The 15,575-nt window shown below is 45.0% G+C and overlaps 1 protein-coding gene across 1 annotated transcript in view; it reads right to left on the reverse strand.

The window, feature by feature from the left end:
• LOC146808725 (cell adhesion molecule CEACAM6-like) overlaps positions 1 to 15,575 on the reverse strand; it is a 465,149-nt gene that overhangs the window by 443,937 nt on the left and 5,637 nt on the right. Inside the window, exon 2 of the mRNA XM_085615536.1 lies at positions 10,634 to 10,778. Coding sequence (XP_085471662.1) covers positions 10,634 to 10,694 — 61 coding nt within the window. The 5' untranslated portion in view covers positions 10,695 to 10,778. The remainder of the gene's footprint in view (positions 1 to 10,633; positions 10,779 to 15,575) is intronic.

Here is a 15,575-nt window from a genome sequence, read left to right on the forward strand (position 1 = left end):
GACACTGTGCCTGGGGTGATACCAACCCACTGGTGACACTGAGCCTGTGGTGATACTAGCCCACCGGTGACACTGTGCCTGTGGTGATACTAACCCACCGTTGACACCGTGCCTGTGCTGATACTAACCCACCTGTGATACTGTGGCTGTGCTGATACTAACCCACCTGTGATACTGTTCCTGTGGTGATACTAACCCACCGGTGACACTGTGCCTATAGTGATACTAACCCACCTGTGACACTCTGCCTGTGGTGATACTAACCCACCGGTGACACTGTGCCTGTGGTGATACTAGTACACCGGTGACACTGTGCCTGTGGTGATACTAACCCACCGTTGACACCGTGCCTGTGCTGATACTAACCCACCTGTGATACTGCGGCTGTGCTGATACTAACCCACCTGTGATACTGTTCCTGTGGTGATACTAACCCACCGGTGACACGTCACCTGTGGTGATACTAACCCACTGGTGACACTGTGCCTGTAGTGATACTAACCCACCGGTGAGACTGTGCCTGTAGTGATACTAACCCACCTGTGACACTCTGCCTGTGGTGATACTAACCCACCAGTGACACTGTGCCTGTGGTTATACTAACCCACCCGTGACACTTGCACCTATGGTGATACTAACCCACCTGTGACACTCTGCCTGTGGTGATACTAACCCACCGATGACACCGTGCCTGTGGTGATACTGACCCGCCTGTGACACTGTGCCTGTGCTGATACTAACCCACCTGTGACACTGTGCCTGTGGTGATACTAGCCCACCTGTGACACTGCGTCTGTGCTGATACTAACCCACTGGTGACACTGTGCCTGTGGTGATACTAACCCACCTGTGATACTGTTCCTTTGGTGATACTAACCCACCTCAGACACTGTGCCTGTGGTGATACTAACCCACCGGTGACACTATGCCTGTGGAGATACTAACCCACCTGTGACACCGTGCCTGTGGTGATACTAACCCACCGGTGACACTATGCCTGTGGTGATACTAACCCACCGCTGACAGTGTGCCTGTGGTGATACTAACCCACCATTAACACCGTGCCTGTGGTGATACTAACCCACCTGTGACACCGTGCCTGTGGTGATACTGACCCACCGGTGACACTATGCCTGTGGTGATACTAACCCACCGCTGACAGTGTGCCTGTGGTGATACTAACCCACCATTAACACCGTGCCTGTGGTGATACTAACCCACCTGTGACACCGTGCCTGTGGTGATACTGACCCACCTGTGACACTGTACCTGTGGTGATACTAACCCACCGGTGACACTGTGCCTGTGGTGATACTAACCCATCGGGGACACTGTGCCTGTGGCTACACTAGCCTATCGGTGACACTGTGCCTGTGGTGGTACTAACCCACTGTTGACACCGAGCCTGTGGTGATACTGACCCACCTGTGACACTGTGCCTGTGGTGATACTAACCCACCGGTGGCACTGTGCCTGTGGTGATACTAACCCACCTGTGACACTGCGCCTTTGCTGATACTGTGCCTGTGGAGATACTAACCCACCTGTGACACTGTGCCTGTGGAGATACTAACCCACCTGTGACACCGTGCCTGTGGTGATACTAACCCACCGGTGACACTATGCCTGTGGTGATACTAACCCATCGGGACACTGTGCCTGTGGTCATACTAGCCTAGCGGTGACACTGTGCCTGTGGTGATACTAACCCATAGGTGTCACTGTGCCTTTGGTGATACTAACCCACCGGTGACACTGTGCCTGTAGTGATACTAGCCCACTGGTGACACTGTGCCTGTGGTGATACTAACCCACAGGTGACACTGTGCCTGTGGTGATACTAGCCCACTTGTGACACTGTGCCTGTGGTGATACAAACCCACCGGTGACACTGTGCCTGTGGTGATACTAACCTACTAGTGAGACTGTGCCTGTGATGATACTAACCCACTTGTGACACTGCTCCTGTGGTGATACTAACCCACCGGTGACACTGTGCCTGTGGTGATACTAACCCACCTGTGACACTGATCCTGGAGGTCCCACCCCCGCCCCAGAGCTATGGTGGCCGGCGGAGATGGGCCCCTCCCCCTTTGCCCAGTCACTCGGCAAAAAACCTTGGAGTGAGATGGGATAATAAAATGTCTTTCACTTCCCATATCCAACAAGTGGCTGGTTGCTGTTTAAGTAAACTAAGAAACCTCCGAAAATTTCTTAAACTTCTACCAGAGAGCTGTAGGAAAATGGTAGTCCATGCAACGGTCACCTCACGGCTTGACTATGCTAATGGCCTTTACCTGGGCCTCCCAAAATTCCTAACCCATAAACTGCAGGTAGTTCAAAACGCGGCTGCGAGGCTGCTACTGCGAATTCCTTTCAAGCAGTCAGTCTCTCCGCATCTTCGAACCCTGCACTGGCTTCCTGTGGTCAACCGGATAAAATTCAAAGCTCTGACACTTGCGTTCAGATCTCTGCATGGCTCCTGCCCACTTTACCTAAAAAAACGCCTCCCAAGATATTCCCAAAGTCGGGCACTACGGTCAAATGACCGTGTCATACTGGCTGTCCCACGAGCAAAAAAGGCCCGCCTTGGCGGACGCACCTTTTCAGCAAACGTCTCCGTTCTGTGGAACTCTCTACCTCAAGCAATCCAGCAGGTTCCATCTGAACACTGCTTTAAGAAGATGCTAAAGACCTGGCTCTTCTCCCAGCCACGCTAGGTCTTCTATCTCCGCCCCAGGTCTTCTATGGTTCCTCTAGCGCCGGGACACCTCCTCGTGAGGTAGCTGTTCGCGCTTTATAAAATCCAGTATTATTATTATTATACTAATCCACCGGTGACACTGTGCCTGTGGTGATACTAACCCACCGATGACACTGTGCCTGTGGTGATACTAGCCCACCTGTGACACTGTGCCTGTGGTGATACTAACCCACTGGTGACACTGTGCCTGTGGTGATACTAACCCATCGGTGACCCTGTGCCTGTGGTGATACTAACCCACCTGTGACACAGTGCCTTATGGTGGTACTAACCCACCGGTGACAAAGTGCCTGTGGTGGTACTAACCCACCTGTGACACAGTGCCTGTGGTGGTACTAACCCACTGGTGACACAGTGCCTGTGGTGGTACTAAGCCACTGGTGACCCTGTGCCTGTGGTGGTACTAGCCCACCGGTAACACTGCGCCTGTGGTGATATTATACCGCTTGGGACACTAAGCTCCTGGTTATCCTGTGAGACCTGGGATACAGATCTCTTGTGATACTGAGGCTATGGTGATACTGCATCACTGTTGATATTAAGTTATTGGTGATAACGTGTTTTTATTTAGTGTTTTGTAGATAACAAAGATTTCTGTTACCCATTCAAGTTCACTCAATCGCTTGACCTTTGAGGGATGGAGTTCTAAGCCTATCTTGCCGGGAATTGACATTGTGGCCACTGGATCACCACATATTGTCACAACAAGTCTTAAGTCATTGAACCATCTTTGTGGCAGATACTGAAGTACTGTCCTGTTGCACTATGGATGATATTGTGCCACTATTGATACTGATGCTATTTGAGCAGACTGACCGACATTTCAAAAATGATGTCACAAGTTTAGGTTTCCGAACACCTTATAAAGATAATCATGTGAGTAATGTTCACCTATGGAATAATACCATTTGTTATTCAAGGGACCCTCTTTAGAGCGTATAGTTAATACTTAATAAAGAGTGAGGCTATACCTGTCACTCTCTAACCAGGAACTCTCGCTTTCAGAAACCAACCCCACCACAAACCAGCCAGGTTCTCATATTGGCATGAACTTGACTAGCTGGCGGAATGGTTGAATTGAAAGCATCAGGATAGGACCTTATAGGACTGGCAGATCCATAGAGATCTTAGTAATGAGGCAATGAATGTATTAATCCCTCCACCCAGGTCCACTCCCTGACACCATCTTGTAATTCTCCTGCAATGGCCGCCAGCAATATTTCCCATAAATTACTCGGGCGACCAGGGCCTGATAGGAGCACTGTTGGGGAAATGTAGACTTTGGTATGGCAGTTGCAGGCACTGTTGTGCTGATGTCCTTGTATGCATAAGCGACAGATACCATTGCACTCCTGCCAACAATCTAGGAACAGCTGTTTTCAAATTTTGCAATAGTCATTAAGTATAAACCAAAAAATATTCCACAACACAAAGTCAAATGTTTTTCAATGATGTCTGTATTTTTAGTTGTCCGGAAAGTACCGCTGGCACCTGTTTTGTAACGCCAGTGACTTTTTCAAGGCTGTAATATATATACACACAAACATATCAGAAGACGCATTTTGATATTACAAGCAACTTATATAAACCTGATTGCAGTTTAACAAGCAGTATTTTCAGTAATGTGCTTATGTGAATAGTAAAAACTGGCAAGGAAGGAAAGCGCTTGGTATTTCAATTAATATGCCAGTATAAAAAGCTTATTTACCACAGTGCACATCATGCTCAGAGTGATATATTTGGTGAAGGAATAAGTATCATGCAACTTTTTCTTTGTGCATCACCATCCAGAAAATTTTGAAAACCTATAGCCAGGTGATCAGAAAATGAAAACCGATTAGAGACGTGCCGCTGGCGCGCCTAAGGCATACACCTCTGCGCCCGTCGGTGTCCAGACACGGTTAAGGGCCGGGGACCCTGCCCGTTGTGCGTCAGAAAAAACAGAATAACATCACATACTCGGTGAAAGAACTACTAGCATTGAGGTATTCGGGGACCACCCGATGCGAGCACATCCTACCGCTGGCAAGCCTGATACGTAAGGAAATGACCTGTCCAAACTTTTCTTCCAAGGTCAGCACAAGGAATATTGACAATTTCATACCAAACAGTTAGGACTGCTAGGAAAACCCAGTGGAAAATGGGACTCATTAACAGCAGAACATTACCGGCACACACCACAGAAATTAGGATGCTCATTGAGAATGAGGAACTTGACATTCTATTTTGGACAGAGACATGGCTGAAAGAATGTTCCACCCCGTATATAGTCCAAGTACTCCCTCCAGGCTTTGCAATCAGGAGACAAGACAGAAGAGAGAAAACAGGAGGGGGGTGGCTATCATATACAAAAAGGAAAATGGATGCATTACAGCACCTCTGTCCATCACTAACTGTGATACATCACTCTTCAGCAACAAACTCTCACCTAATATCACCTTCTCAGGGACACTAATATACAGACCTCCAGGTACCACTGACTCCTTTCTAAAGGAATTTCCTGGTACAGTAGCAACAACGGTAGCCAGTAAGGGGTTTACTACCCTGCTAGGGGACTTCAACTTTCATCTTTATCTACCTGACAGCAACACTTCATTCAGATCAATCCAAGACATGGAAGCCTTGCAACTCAAGCAATTGGTAAGAGAGGCCACACAACAAAAAGGACACTTATTAGACGCCATCTTCTCCAATGAACCCAAGTTGGTGGTAGGGACCCCCATGCCAGTTCCATGGACTGATCACCATTTAATTCCTTTCACATTAGATCACCCCCAGGCACAGCCCAGAGGTGATAAACTGACCAAAACTAGGAATAAATGACCTAGATTGTTAAAGGATAGCATGGTGATTGAACTAGAAGCTCAGTCCCCATGCATAACAGACAACATAGAAGAGGCTGACAAGATGTGGACAGAATGGATTAACACCGTAGCAGCTCAATTCCCGCAAAAAAACAGTCCAAATTATCTACCATCTAGGAAAAAAGCGGCTAGGTTTAACACAAACCTAATCCTCATAAAAAAGGCCGGTAAAAAGCTGGAAAGGCAATGGAGGAACAATTATGACCCCGCTATCAAAAGTCAATACAAGACAGCTATCAAACAGTATCATTATGAGATGCTCTAAACCCAAGCCAAATTTTGTAAAGAAAAAATTAACTCAGCAGGTAACTCAGCTAGAACGTTTTAAAATAGTGCGCTCCCTCACCTCCACTGATCAGGAAAGCACTAATCCCGCTTCATCCAAGGAGAAATGTAACAAGATGGCAAATTTTTCAACAACAACAAAGTAGAAATCATATACAATTCCCTGCTAGGAAACAGTAGCTCATATCAGGGAGAGGCTCACCCAAGCAAAACTAATATCTTGGAAATTAAAACAGAGGTAAGATTAGACCACTTCACAGACCTAAGTGAAGAAGATATGACCTCCATCCTGATAAAGATTAAATCTGGCTCTCCTCGAGACCCAATGCCACCAGACATCTTGAGGCAAGGAGGTAAAAAAAACAGGTCAACATCCGCAGCATTTAGATCACTTTCCCTTACACAAGGGACCATTCCCCAAACCTGGAAACACGCTATAATCCGGCCACTGTTGAAAAAGCCCCAGCTAGACCCATCAGAACCAGGGAACTACCGACCAATCTCGCTCCTGCCATTACTATGCAAAATAACCGGAAAACACGTTAATAAGGTATTGTCCTAATACATAGAGGAGTATCGGATACTGCACACCACTCAAATGGGCTTTTGACCCCAACACAGCACAGGGTCAGCCCTGTTGGTGGCAACAGAGGAATTGAAGGGGATCCTAGACCAGGGAGGTACAGCAGCTATTCTGCTCCTGGATCTCATTGACGCCTTTGATACGGTGAATCATAAGACAGGGATCCGCAGGCTAAAGGAAGCCGGTATCACAGGCTCTGCACTAAAGTGGATAACCTCATTCCTAGAAAACAGATCCTTCCAATTAATGGAAGGTGAGCATCTCCCTGATACCCTCCAAATGTCATGTGGAGTCCCACAGGGATCTGCACTAAGCCCAGCACTATTCAATCTGTATATGCAACCACTAGCAGAAATTGTGCAGCAATTCGGACTGTCAATAGTGTCTTACGCGGACGATATTCAACTGATACTATCTGTGATGGAGGGCCCCCAATCCATGCACTACAATCTGGCACCATGCATGGTGCAAGTAGCAGATTGGATGAATAAGGGTTGCTTAAAACTGAACAGATGAAAAACAGAGCTCATGTTCCTGGGTAATAAGGCAGTCCCAAGAAACATGATTAGCTGGCCTCCAGAACTGGGAGAACCCCCGGTCCCAAAGACAGAGGTAAAGAATCTGGGAATTTGGTTGGACAAAAATATGTCCATGGAGGCCCAAGCTAGAAAAATATCAGGATCATGCTTTGGAGCACTGTGAATGCTACGGAAGATCCTACCGCTCATTCCTGAATCCGCAAGTGGTTCAGGCCCTAGTGCAGTCACAGCTGGACTATGGCAACTCCTTGTATCTTGGCGCACACAAATGCGTCATAAACAGACTACAAGTGGCACAAAACGCCGCAGCTGCAATATTGCTAAGCATCCCCAGACATCAGTCTGCCAGGACAGCCCTGAAGACACTACACTGGCTCCCAATAAAGGCCAGGATAGCGTTCAAATCACTTTGCATCGCCCTTAGAGCCATGAATGACAAGGGCCCGACTCTAATTAAAAAACTGGTCACACTACAAGCCAGATAGACATTTAAGATCCTCCACAGATCTATTTATGAAACAGACCATGATAAAGAGAGCCAGATGGGGAGGTAGATCCTTCTCGCATCTGGCCCCTGGCCTATGGAACTCCCTGCCTAGAGAAATGGGCATGCTAACGGACGAATTGGCATTCAGGAAAAAGCTCAAAACTTGGCTCTTCCCTTAATCATCAATGCAACCTCAGCCAGTGTCTCTCAGCGCTGGGAAGCCCTTGGGCAGCTATGCGCTCTATAAATCCATAAAACATAAACATAAACATAAACTTTACACCTGGGAAAAAGTCGGTCTGGCTAAAGCTCATTGTCAAGCTTTCAACGCACCACACTTCATGTGGAAGTAGAAAGTGTCACAATGAGTAAGTGCTGGAGCCCCCACGTTTGTTCAAAAGTCCATGTCTGATGCTATTGAATGTGTGGGTGCCGAATAGTAATAGTAAGAATGCATAGACTTGAGTCCACCTCAAGCCTCTTTAATCCACCACCCGACATTTCCTGCCCATTTATCTCACCCTTGCATTTTTTTATTTTCTGAGATTGGTTTAAGACCAAGTGCTCATCTTGTTTCAATTGCAACACCATCCGCTATACAATATATTACACATTAGAAGCGGCCAGTACAGGTAAGAGCAGTGAGGCGGGGTAGGGAAGGGGACTCGACAGACGACGATGAGGGAACATTGAATAATTTTCCCTTGTCGTTTGTTGACTCAAACCACATACTTGCACGTGCCGCTCTTGTTACACAGTTCATCTTGCAAAGACAGTCCCTTCCCAGTAGATTCTCTTCCTTTGGACCATTTTTCTGTCTTAATGTTTTTCTTCTTCTTTCCCCTTATGTGCCTTTCTCTCTCTTACTTTGGGTCAAGGTCTGATGAGGAAAAATGAGTACTAGGGGGCTCCACTTGCAACCCCCACCTCAACATGTCACACATGTCACTTTCAGTAATAAAGATGTGACTAGTCCCAGTGAAACTCCAGATCCAGCGGTTTATTACACTCTTTTAAAATATGTTTGCAGTAGACCTTTTGTTTTTTTGCTTCCTGAGGATACAGCAGGAGATGTGTGAAATGGGAGGGCGCTGCTGCAGTATAGATATTGTTGTCATAGGAAATCTTTCCTTCTGGATGTCTGAACCCTCTCCTCAAGAGACAGCCAGGACTGAGCTGTATATCTCTTTACTTTCCAAAATATCTTCACATTTCCACAATAGAGAGCCCGCCTCAGAGCTCAGCAGTGGGGGCCACACATGCCTCTGGGTGAACTGTGTCACAACCTCCCATTGTACTCTGGGCAGCACACTAATGGAGGAATTAACCACAGATGGTATATCCTGTTGGAGAAACCACTGGCTTGGTGATCTAAGACAAGCAGCAGCATATACATTACAGTACATTTTACTTCTGTACAAACATGTTCTCCGAAAGGAAACAAGCTAAAGCCAAAGACTGAAAGGCTAAAAAAAGGATCAAAAAAGGCTCAAAAAAGACAAAGAGGCAATACGCAAGGGTAAGGACAAAGTCAAGACAAGGGCAAGGTCTTGAGAATACAGAGAATACAGAGGGGCAAAGGGAAAAAAAACAACGATATAAGGAACAAAGGGAACAAAGAAAAGAAAAGAAAAAGGACAAGATCTACTAAGATAAAGGGGCAAAAGGTGAAAACCTTTCCAGGCTGTGGATGAGGCGATCAGGTGTGCGGGGCATAGAGCTCTGGAGAAGAAAGGTTGGGAAGGGCTCTGCCAAGCTACATTAAGATTCACCACCAACAACGTACTGTCCACTGTCAACTGCGCCACATAGGAAAAGCAAGGCAGCTACAACAGCACCTACCATTATGAGGTCAGGGAAGTCAAGGGACCCGCCGGCACATGTCAACCCCAACAAAAGAACGAGGAGTGCCAAATAAGAAGGTTCTTATGAAGGACAGTGAAGGCGACCAGAGGAAGAAGGAGGGAAAAGAGGAGGAGGGGAAGACAGAGACACCTCATAGACTCAATCTTACCCATGGTGGCCAAATGAGAAAGTGCCCGAGATGTGCCTATGTGGATGCCGCTTTTATACACATGACCTGGAGTTGTGGCGTTGTGCAAGTTTATTGGGAAGGAATCCTGGCTAAGATAAATGACGCACTGGGGAGGTACCTGGCGGTGACTATAGACGTCTGTTTGTTAGGGCTATTCCCACGTCCTCCTAAAAGATAAGGTGGGAAATCGATTTGTAGACCTGGCCTTAGGCCTAGCTAAAAGACGGATAGAGACTGGTGTGGAAATCCCCTTCGGGCCACAAGTGGCCAGTTGGAACAGAGAGGTATATAAATTCAAACTGTCAATAAGGCACAGGGTCAAGACTGATTTGCATAGGGCTGGGTTCAAACTGGGGTGGCGAAGTGGGCAAAAGAACGATGGATTTAACTCAGATCATTTGACTGGGGGAGAATCTTTGCATTGTCAGCATTCTTTTGTTTGCTGTAACATTACTCATAGATAGAAGCATCGACCAGGTATTCATGCTATGCGTAAGTCGAGAAATAAGAAAGGAGCCTTACATGCAGAGCACTTGGTGTGGGTCATACTGTTTTGAAAGACAGGCACGGAAAGCAAAACATTACGGGACAAAAGGAAGATAGGGCGACTGAGATCGTGATGAAGGGATGAGTGTTAAGGCGGTCTGCTTGAGCCAGACCCCTCTTGTGGTACACTATGGTTGTGCCATGTCAGTTTTATGTTCATGTTGGTCTATGTCTTGGCGGCATTCTTGTTTAAATTGCAATTTAATTACCTTTGTAATACTTTCATTTTATCAACCTTGCACATATATCATTTGACCTCACTTCCTCAAATGCTATTGGTTCAAAGATCCTGTAATGTCACTTCCCGTGCTGCCATGGAGTCAGGGGGCACACAATGTCACTTCCGCTACACTTGGCATTTTGGTGAATTGATGTCCATGTTCACATACATCAGGTTGCCCCAATCCAAAAACAGCAAAAACAGTTGTCTGTCCTCAGGAGACAAAGATCCATAACAATTCAACATTCATGATATGAATTTGATTGACACCAAACCCTTGTAAATGTTCCCTCCAGTAGGTTTCTCTTACCTGCTAGGATGGATCCCCATAGCCTTTGGTTCCTTCTTGGCCACAGCTCACTTGGTAGCATATTGTTGAATTAAAGGTAAGTTTCTGTCTTTGACCAGGTCGCTTGGTATTGAAGTGAATGGAGTCCTCCAATCTGCTTACATTCCTGTGTGGGAGGAGAAGGAAATGCCGTGACTGGAAAGTCATTTTCAGGTATCGCTTTAGGGATTTGGCTCTGTGTGATAACTACTGAGGCAGATCAGAGTAGGAGAGCTGTGTGCAGTAACTGCCGATGTATTGGTGTACAAAGTACAAAGATGCTAGATGTACAAAGTATTTTGGGGTTCGCAAAGGGCCTGATTATTAAAATCAGGCCGTTTGTGACCGCAAAAATTATTTTGTGATGTAATGCAAAGTACAATTTGCGATTCAAAGAAACATCAAAGCTTACATTTTTGTAAACTCATCCCATTTTTCATTAAGGAATATGATCTGCATTTGAATAAGAAAAAAAAGATTGTTTTAATTAAAAGCAATTACAGACAAGGTGGTCTGCTGACCCCAACAGGCCACCATCCCTGTGATGGCAGCAAATCGTGGTGGGACGCAAATTGTGAGCTACCTCTTAATATGCACGAGGCTATGAACCGCTAATGAAACTCAAAGGAGTTTCATATCGTAGGAGTAGCGATTTCCTAATTGCAATTAGGTAATCGCTATTCCTTTTTTAGTATGTCTAGCTCCAAATTCAATATTAGTTTTAATACAACAATAATTTAAGGTAACGGTTGTGCTTAGTATCAATGTACCTGTCCAGGACAAATTTCATTCAGTAAAGTCCAGAAAGACCAACATGAACATAAAAAAGAGTATGATAATGAAAATTAAAATTAAAATGGACCTTGCTAGGTAAGGAGAGGAATAATTCCCTGTGATGGAACCGCCCAGTCCAAGGGACTCAGTGCGTGTAATGAATGAAGACAACATGGCGAGTCCCCGTCGTCCTGCAACCCTTCCACAAAGGATCCCGCAACGGAAGAACAAGGAACAACTGCCTTCTGCCACAGTACACTGTGCAGTTACATAGAGGTAAGATCCTAAGAGAGGTAGACAGTAAGTTGGGGTCACCCAAAGACCAAAGGCAGGGTGGCGTGCAGGTAACAATCGTGCAGTGGACGAGCTGTCATTGACGTTAGCCCCTGAGGAAGGTTCCACAAAGTCCACAAAAGCCTCCAGCTTGTCATTTAGATTTTAATTTAGTCTCTTAAATTACCCCATATCGTACATAGTTTCCAACCATGACTGGAATGAAGGAATTTGGGTCATTTTAAAAAGGCACGGGTTGGCCATGCCTTGACCGGTGGAGCGCTATCTCTTGACATGTTACGTCACAGTAGGTAGGTCCGAGGTGTCATGTAGCTGGACCAAGCAGAGAGGCAGCGGTTGGACACCCAGATCTCCCCCTCAATGGTCCAAATTGGTTTCCAAAAGCCATGTAGCAGCCTCCATCTTTGCTCCATGCTTGTTAAAGGCAACACAGAGAGCGTTGAAGCAGTCTGATGAGGGGGGTCCAGGGTGTTCCACAAAAACACCCTGGACCCCCCTCTAAGACCGATAGTCTCCTCCATCAACTCATGCACGGAGCCCTTATCACAATATGTTGATACCTTTCTTTGCCCTCTGACCACACAGTATGCCTCATACATTAAAGACACGGGGCATATGATAGCAACACTAGAAAACACACCCTTTGACCAGAGAACACAATTCCTTGTCACTCTAGACATAGAATCTTTGTACACCAACATTCCCCAGGACCTAGCTATAGAGGCGGTGGCAGCGCTCCTAGCTAGAGTCCCTGGGTCAAGACCAGATGTCTTTATCATAGAGTGTTTACAAATAGTATTACAACACAACTATTTTGAATTCAAGCAAGACATTTTCCACCAAATCAAAGGGACTAGCATGGGAGCTTCCTGTGCTTCCAGTGTGGCTAATATCTACATGGGGGAGTATGAGAGAAAACACATATATAATGAGGCAGCGCCATTTTTTGAGAATATCACACAGTGGCGGAGGTTCATAGATGATATTTTCTTCATCTGGTCAGGCACAGAACCGGATCTATTAGAATTCATATCCTGGTTGAACTCCAGCGATAACAATCTCAAATTCACCTGTCATTACTCATCGGACAAGGTAGAGTTTCTGGACATATGGATTATGGGCAGAGAAGGACAGCTTGCAGTCAGTCTGTATAGAAAACCAACAGCAAAAAACACCATTTTAGACCATAGCAGCTACCACCCACCATGCCAAAAAGATTCGATCCCATTCGGAGAATTCCTGCGAATTAGGAGGAACTGTACCAACATGAAGGACTATATGACACATGCGGAGCAGCTACAAGAGCGTCTCCTCCTTCGTGGCTACCCAAAAAGACTCATCAAACAATCACTCAAGAGAGCTAAATACTACAACAGGGATACTCTCTTCAATAAAGAACCCAAACCAGCACAAGATAAGTTAGTCTGTGTCATAGATCACTCCAACCTCAATTATAAGATCAAGCAAGTCCTAGATAAAAACTGGAAAATCCTCAATACCAGTGACGAAGCACCTACACAGAAACCACTGGTGGCTTTCAGAAGGAACCCCAACTTGAGAGATAAATTAGTACACAGCAGAGAACATCCTAAGGAAAAAATCACACAAACCACCATTGATGGCTTACCCCCACCGATAGGCAACCACAGTTGTGGCAATTGTCATGCATGCGCATCAGCGATCACTACCAAGACCTGGACCTATAAGACAAGAAAGGGCAATCTCAAAACATTGACCAACTGCAGGAGCTCCAACATAATCTATATGATCATATGTCCCTGCGACCTAGCCTATGTAGGGGAAACATCTAGAGAATTTCGTATACGTCTGTCAGAACACAAATCTGCCATACGAACAGGCAAACTACAAGCACCACTAGTCAGACACTTCTTGGAAAATAAACATACTGAAACAGACCTTCGTTGGCTCATCTTAGAGAAAATAAGGCCGATACCAGGGAAAGACTCAACTAAAATTCGCAAACAACGCGAAACATTTTGGATTTTCTCACTTAACACTGTAGATCAAGGCCTGAACGAAGATATCACATGGCTAGTGACTTCTTGAATTCTTTGACATTATGTCTTACACTAATAATTTATTACCTTATAGCCCTGCTAGACCTAGTAGCAGGTTGATTAAGTCTGGCTCCACACCTAGTATACCATGTATACTTTTCCTTAAAACTAATGAGCATTTATATTGGTTCTGTCCCATATTTTCTCTATCCCATATGACATCGATATCAGGTACTAACCACTAGATTAAGCAGATATAACCTCACATCAAGTCACAAATCGAGTAGTACTATTAGAACTTCACTAGTCAACAGATCCGGCTTATCTTTATAGATCTAACTAATTGCCACATGAGAGCACATACTACAAATAATTCAACACCTTTCCAAGATGGCGACCGCTTTGGCTGATCTTATGCCTGAAATATATTTTCACTCTTCGCCGTAATATGACTTGTGTAAACACCATGACTTTTCATCTTTATGTCTCTTGTCCTGCCGCCTATTCCTGATGCGCAGATTCATAATTGGCATTAAACCACTTTACTGTATTCACGTACATATCTCAGGATATACAACACGTACGATCGCAGCACTCTCCCTTTAAGTGACCCCTAATTATTACTAACACATTTTGTAACATTAATGTGGTAAAACCCAACGTAGACCTCTCATGCAAATATACCTAGCATAGTATATGCAACAGTTTAATCTTTTCTTTCACATCAGTCGTAGTAGACTACAACCTTCTCCAACATGTCGCCCAAGTCAAACAAACACGTAGAACCACGACACCGGACAGGCTGGTAAACGTCGCGAGATTACGCGATAATCGGGAAGCATTTAAAAATGTCCGCTTTCTTGTATCAGTAACGCTACATCGAGCAACAGGAGGGACACGCCGTATCAAAGTACTGGAGGTAAGAGAATACTTAGGTGCCGATACCGCATGCTAACTTTTGAGCGCGCCTGGTTTAAACAACTTCATACCTTCTGCACGCTCAGAATAGTTTAATATAATCAACGAGTATCCGTTTTCTGTTTATTTTAGTGAACAATCACCAAAGCTCGTTTCAAACTTAGAAAGTCTTTCGTTCCTAACATTGAACCTGCAATAAAGCTAATAGCGAATTAGAACTAGGAGAATACTCGTAATTCTGACTACAACAAACCTAAATATAGGTCGCGTCAGTCACCAGGTTCTCCATTGCAATAGACTTGATACACAGACACCATCGCAAGACCAAACGTTATATATATATACAAGCCTACAAGTCTGCTAGCTCCCGCAATCATTAACCTTGATATGCACCATAGTATAAGTAGACCATCAATCAGCTTTGACCTATTTCAATTAGAAACGTAGAACTAAGTGGAGTGCTTATATACTGTGGTCAAGGTCTGCCCCCTTTTTGTAAATATCATAAAGGTCAGTCCTTTCATTTAATACGCCTGGATATCGTAAACACTTTTCTCTCATAGATTAAAACACAGATGAGCTTTGCCACCCTATGTTGTCTATTGCATTGCGAGAAATATTTTTTTAAAAAGAGTACCAGCGATAGCCAAATATAACTTTGGCGTGTAAAAATCACTTACAGCCTAGCTAACTTATAATTAAATGGATAACATGAAAAGACAAAGAACGAAAAGTAGTACGATTAAATACGCAGATATATCAATTAGCCAAGACAGACTTTTGTCACAATACAACAGAGAATTTGAAAATCCTTTGTAAATACTTGTATATCTACCTTCCAGAGCACATACCTGGAACTTTCTGTATAAAGTAAATATGGACAATGGACATCCCAACATACAATAGACAACCCTCCTGTT

Source organism: Triturus cristatus, chromosome 7 (assembly GCF_964204655.1).
Source record: "Triturus cristatus chromosome 7, aTriCri1.1, whole genome shotgun sequence".
Taxonomy (NCBI): Eukaryota; Metazoa; Chordata; class Amphibia; order Caudata; family Salamandridae; genus Triturus; species Triturus cristatus.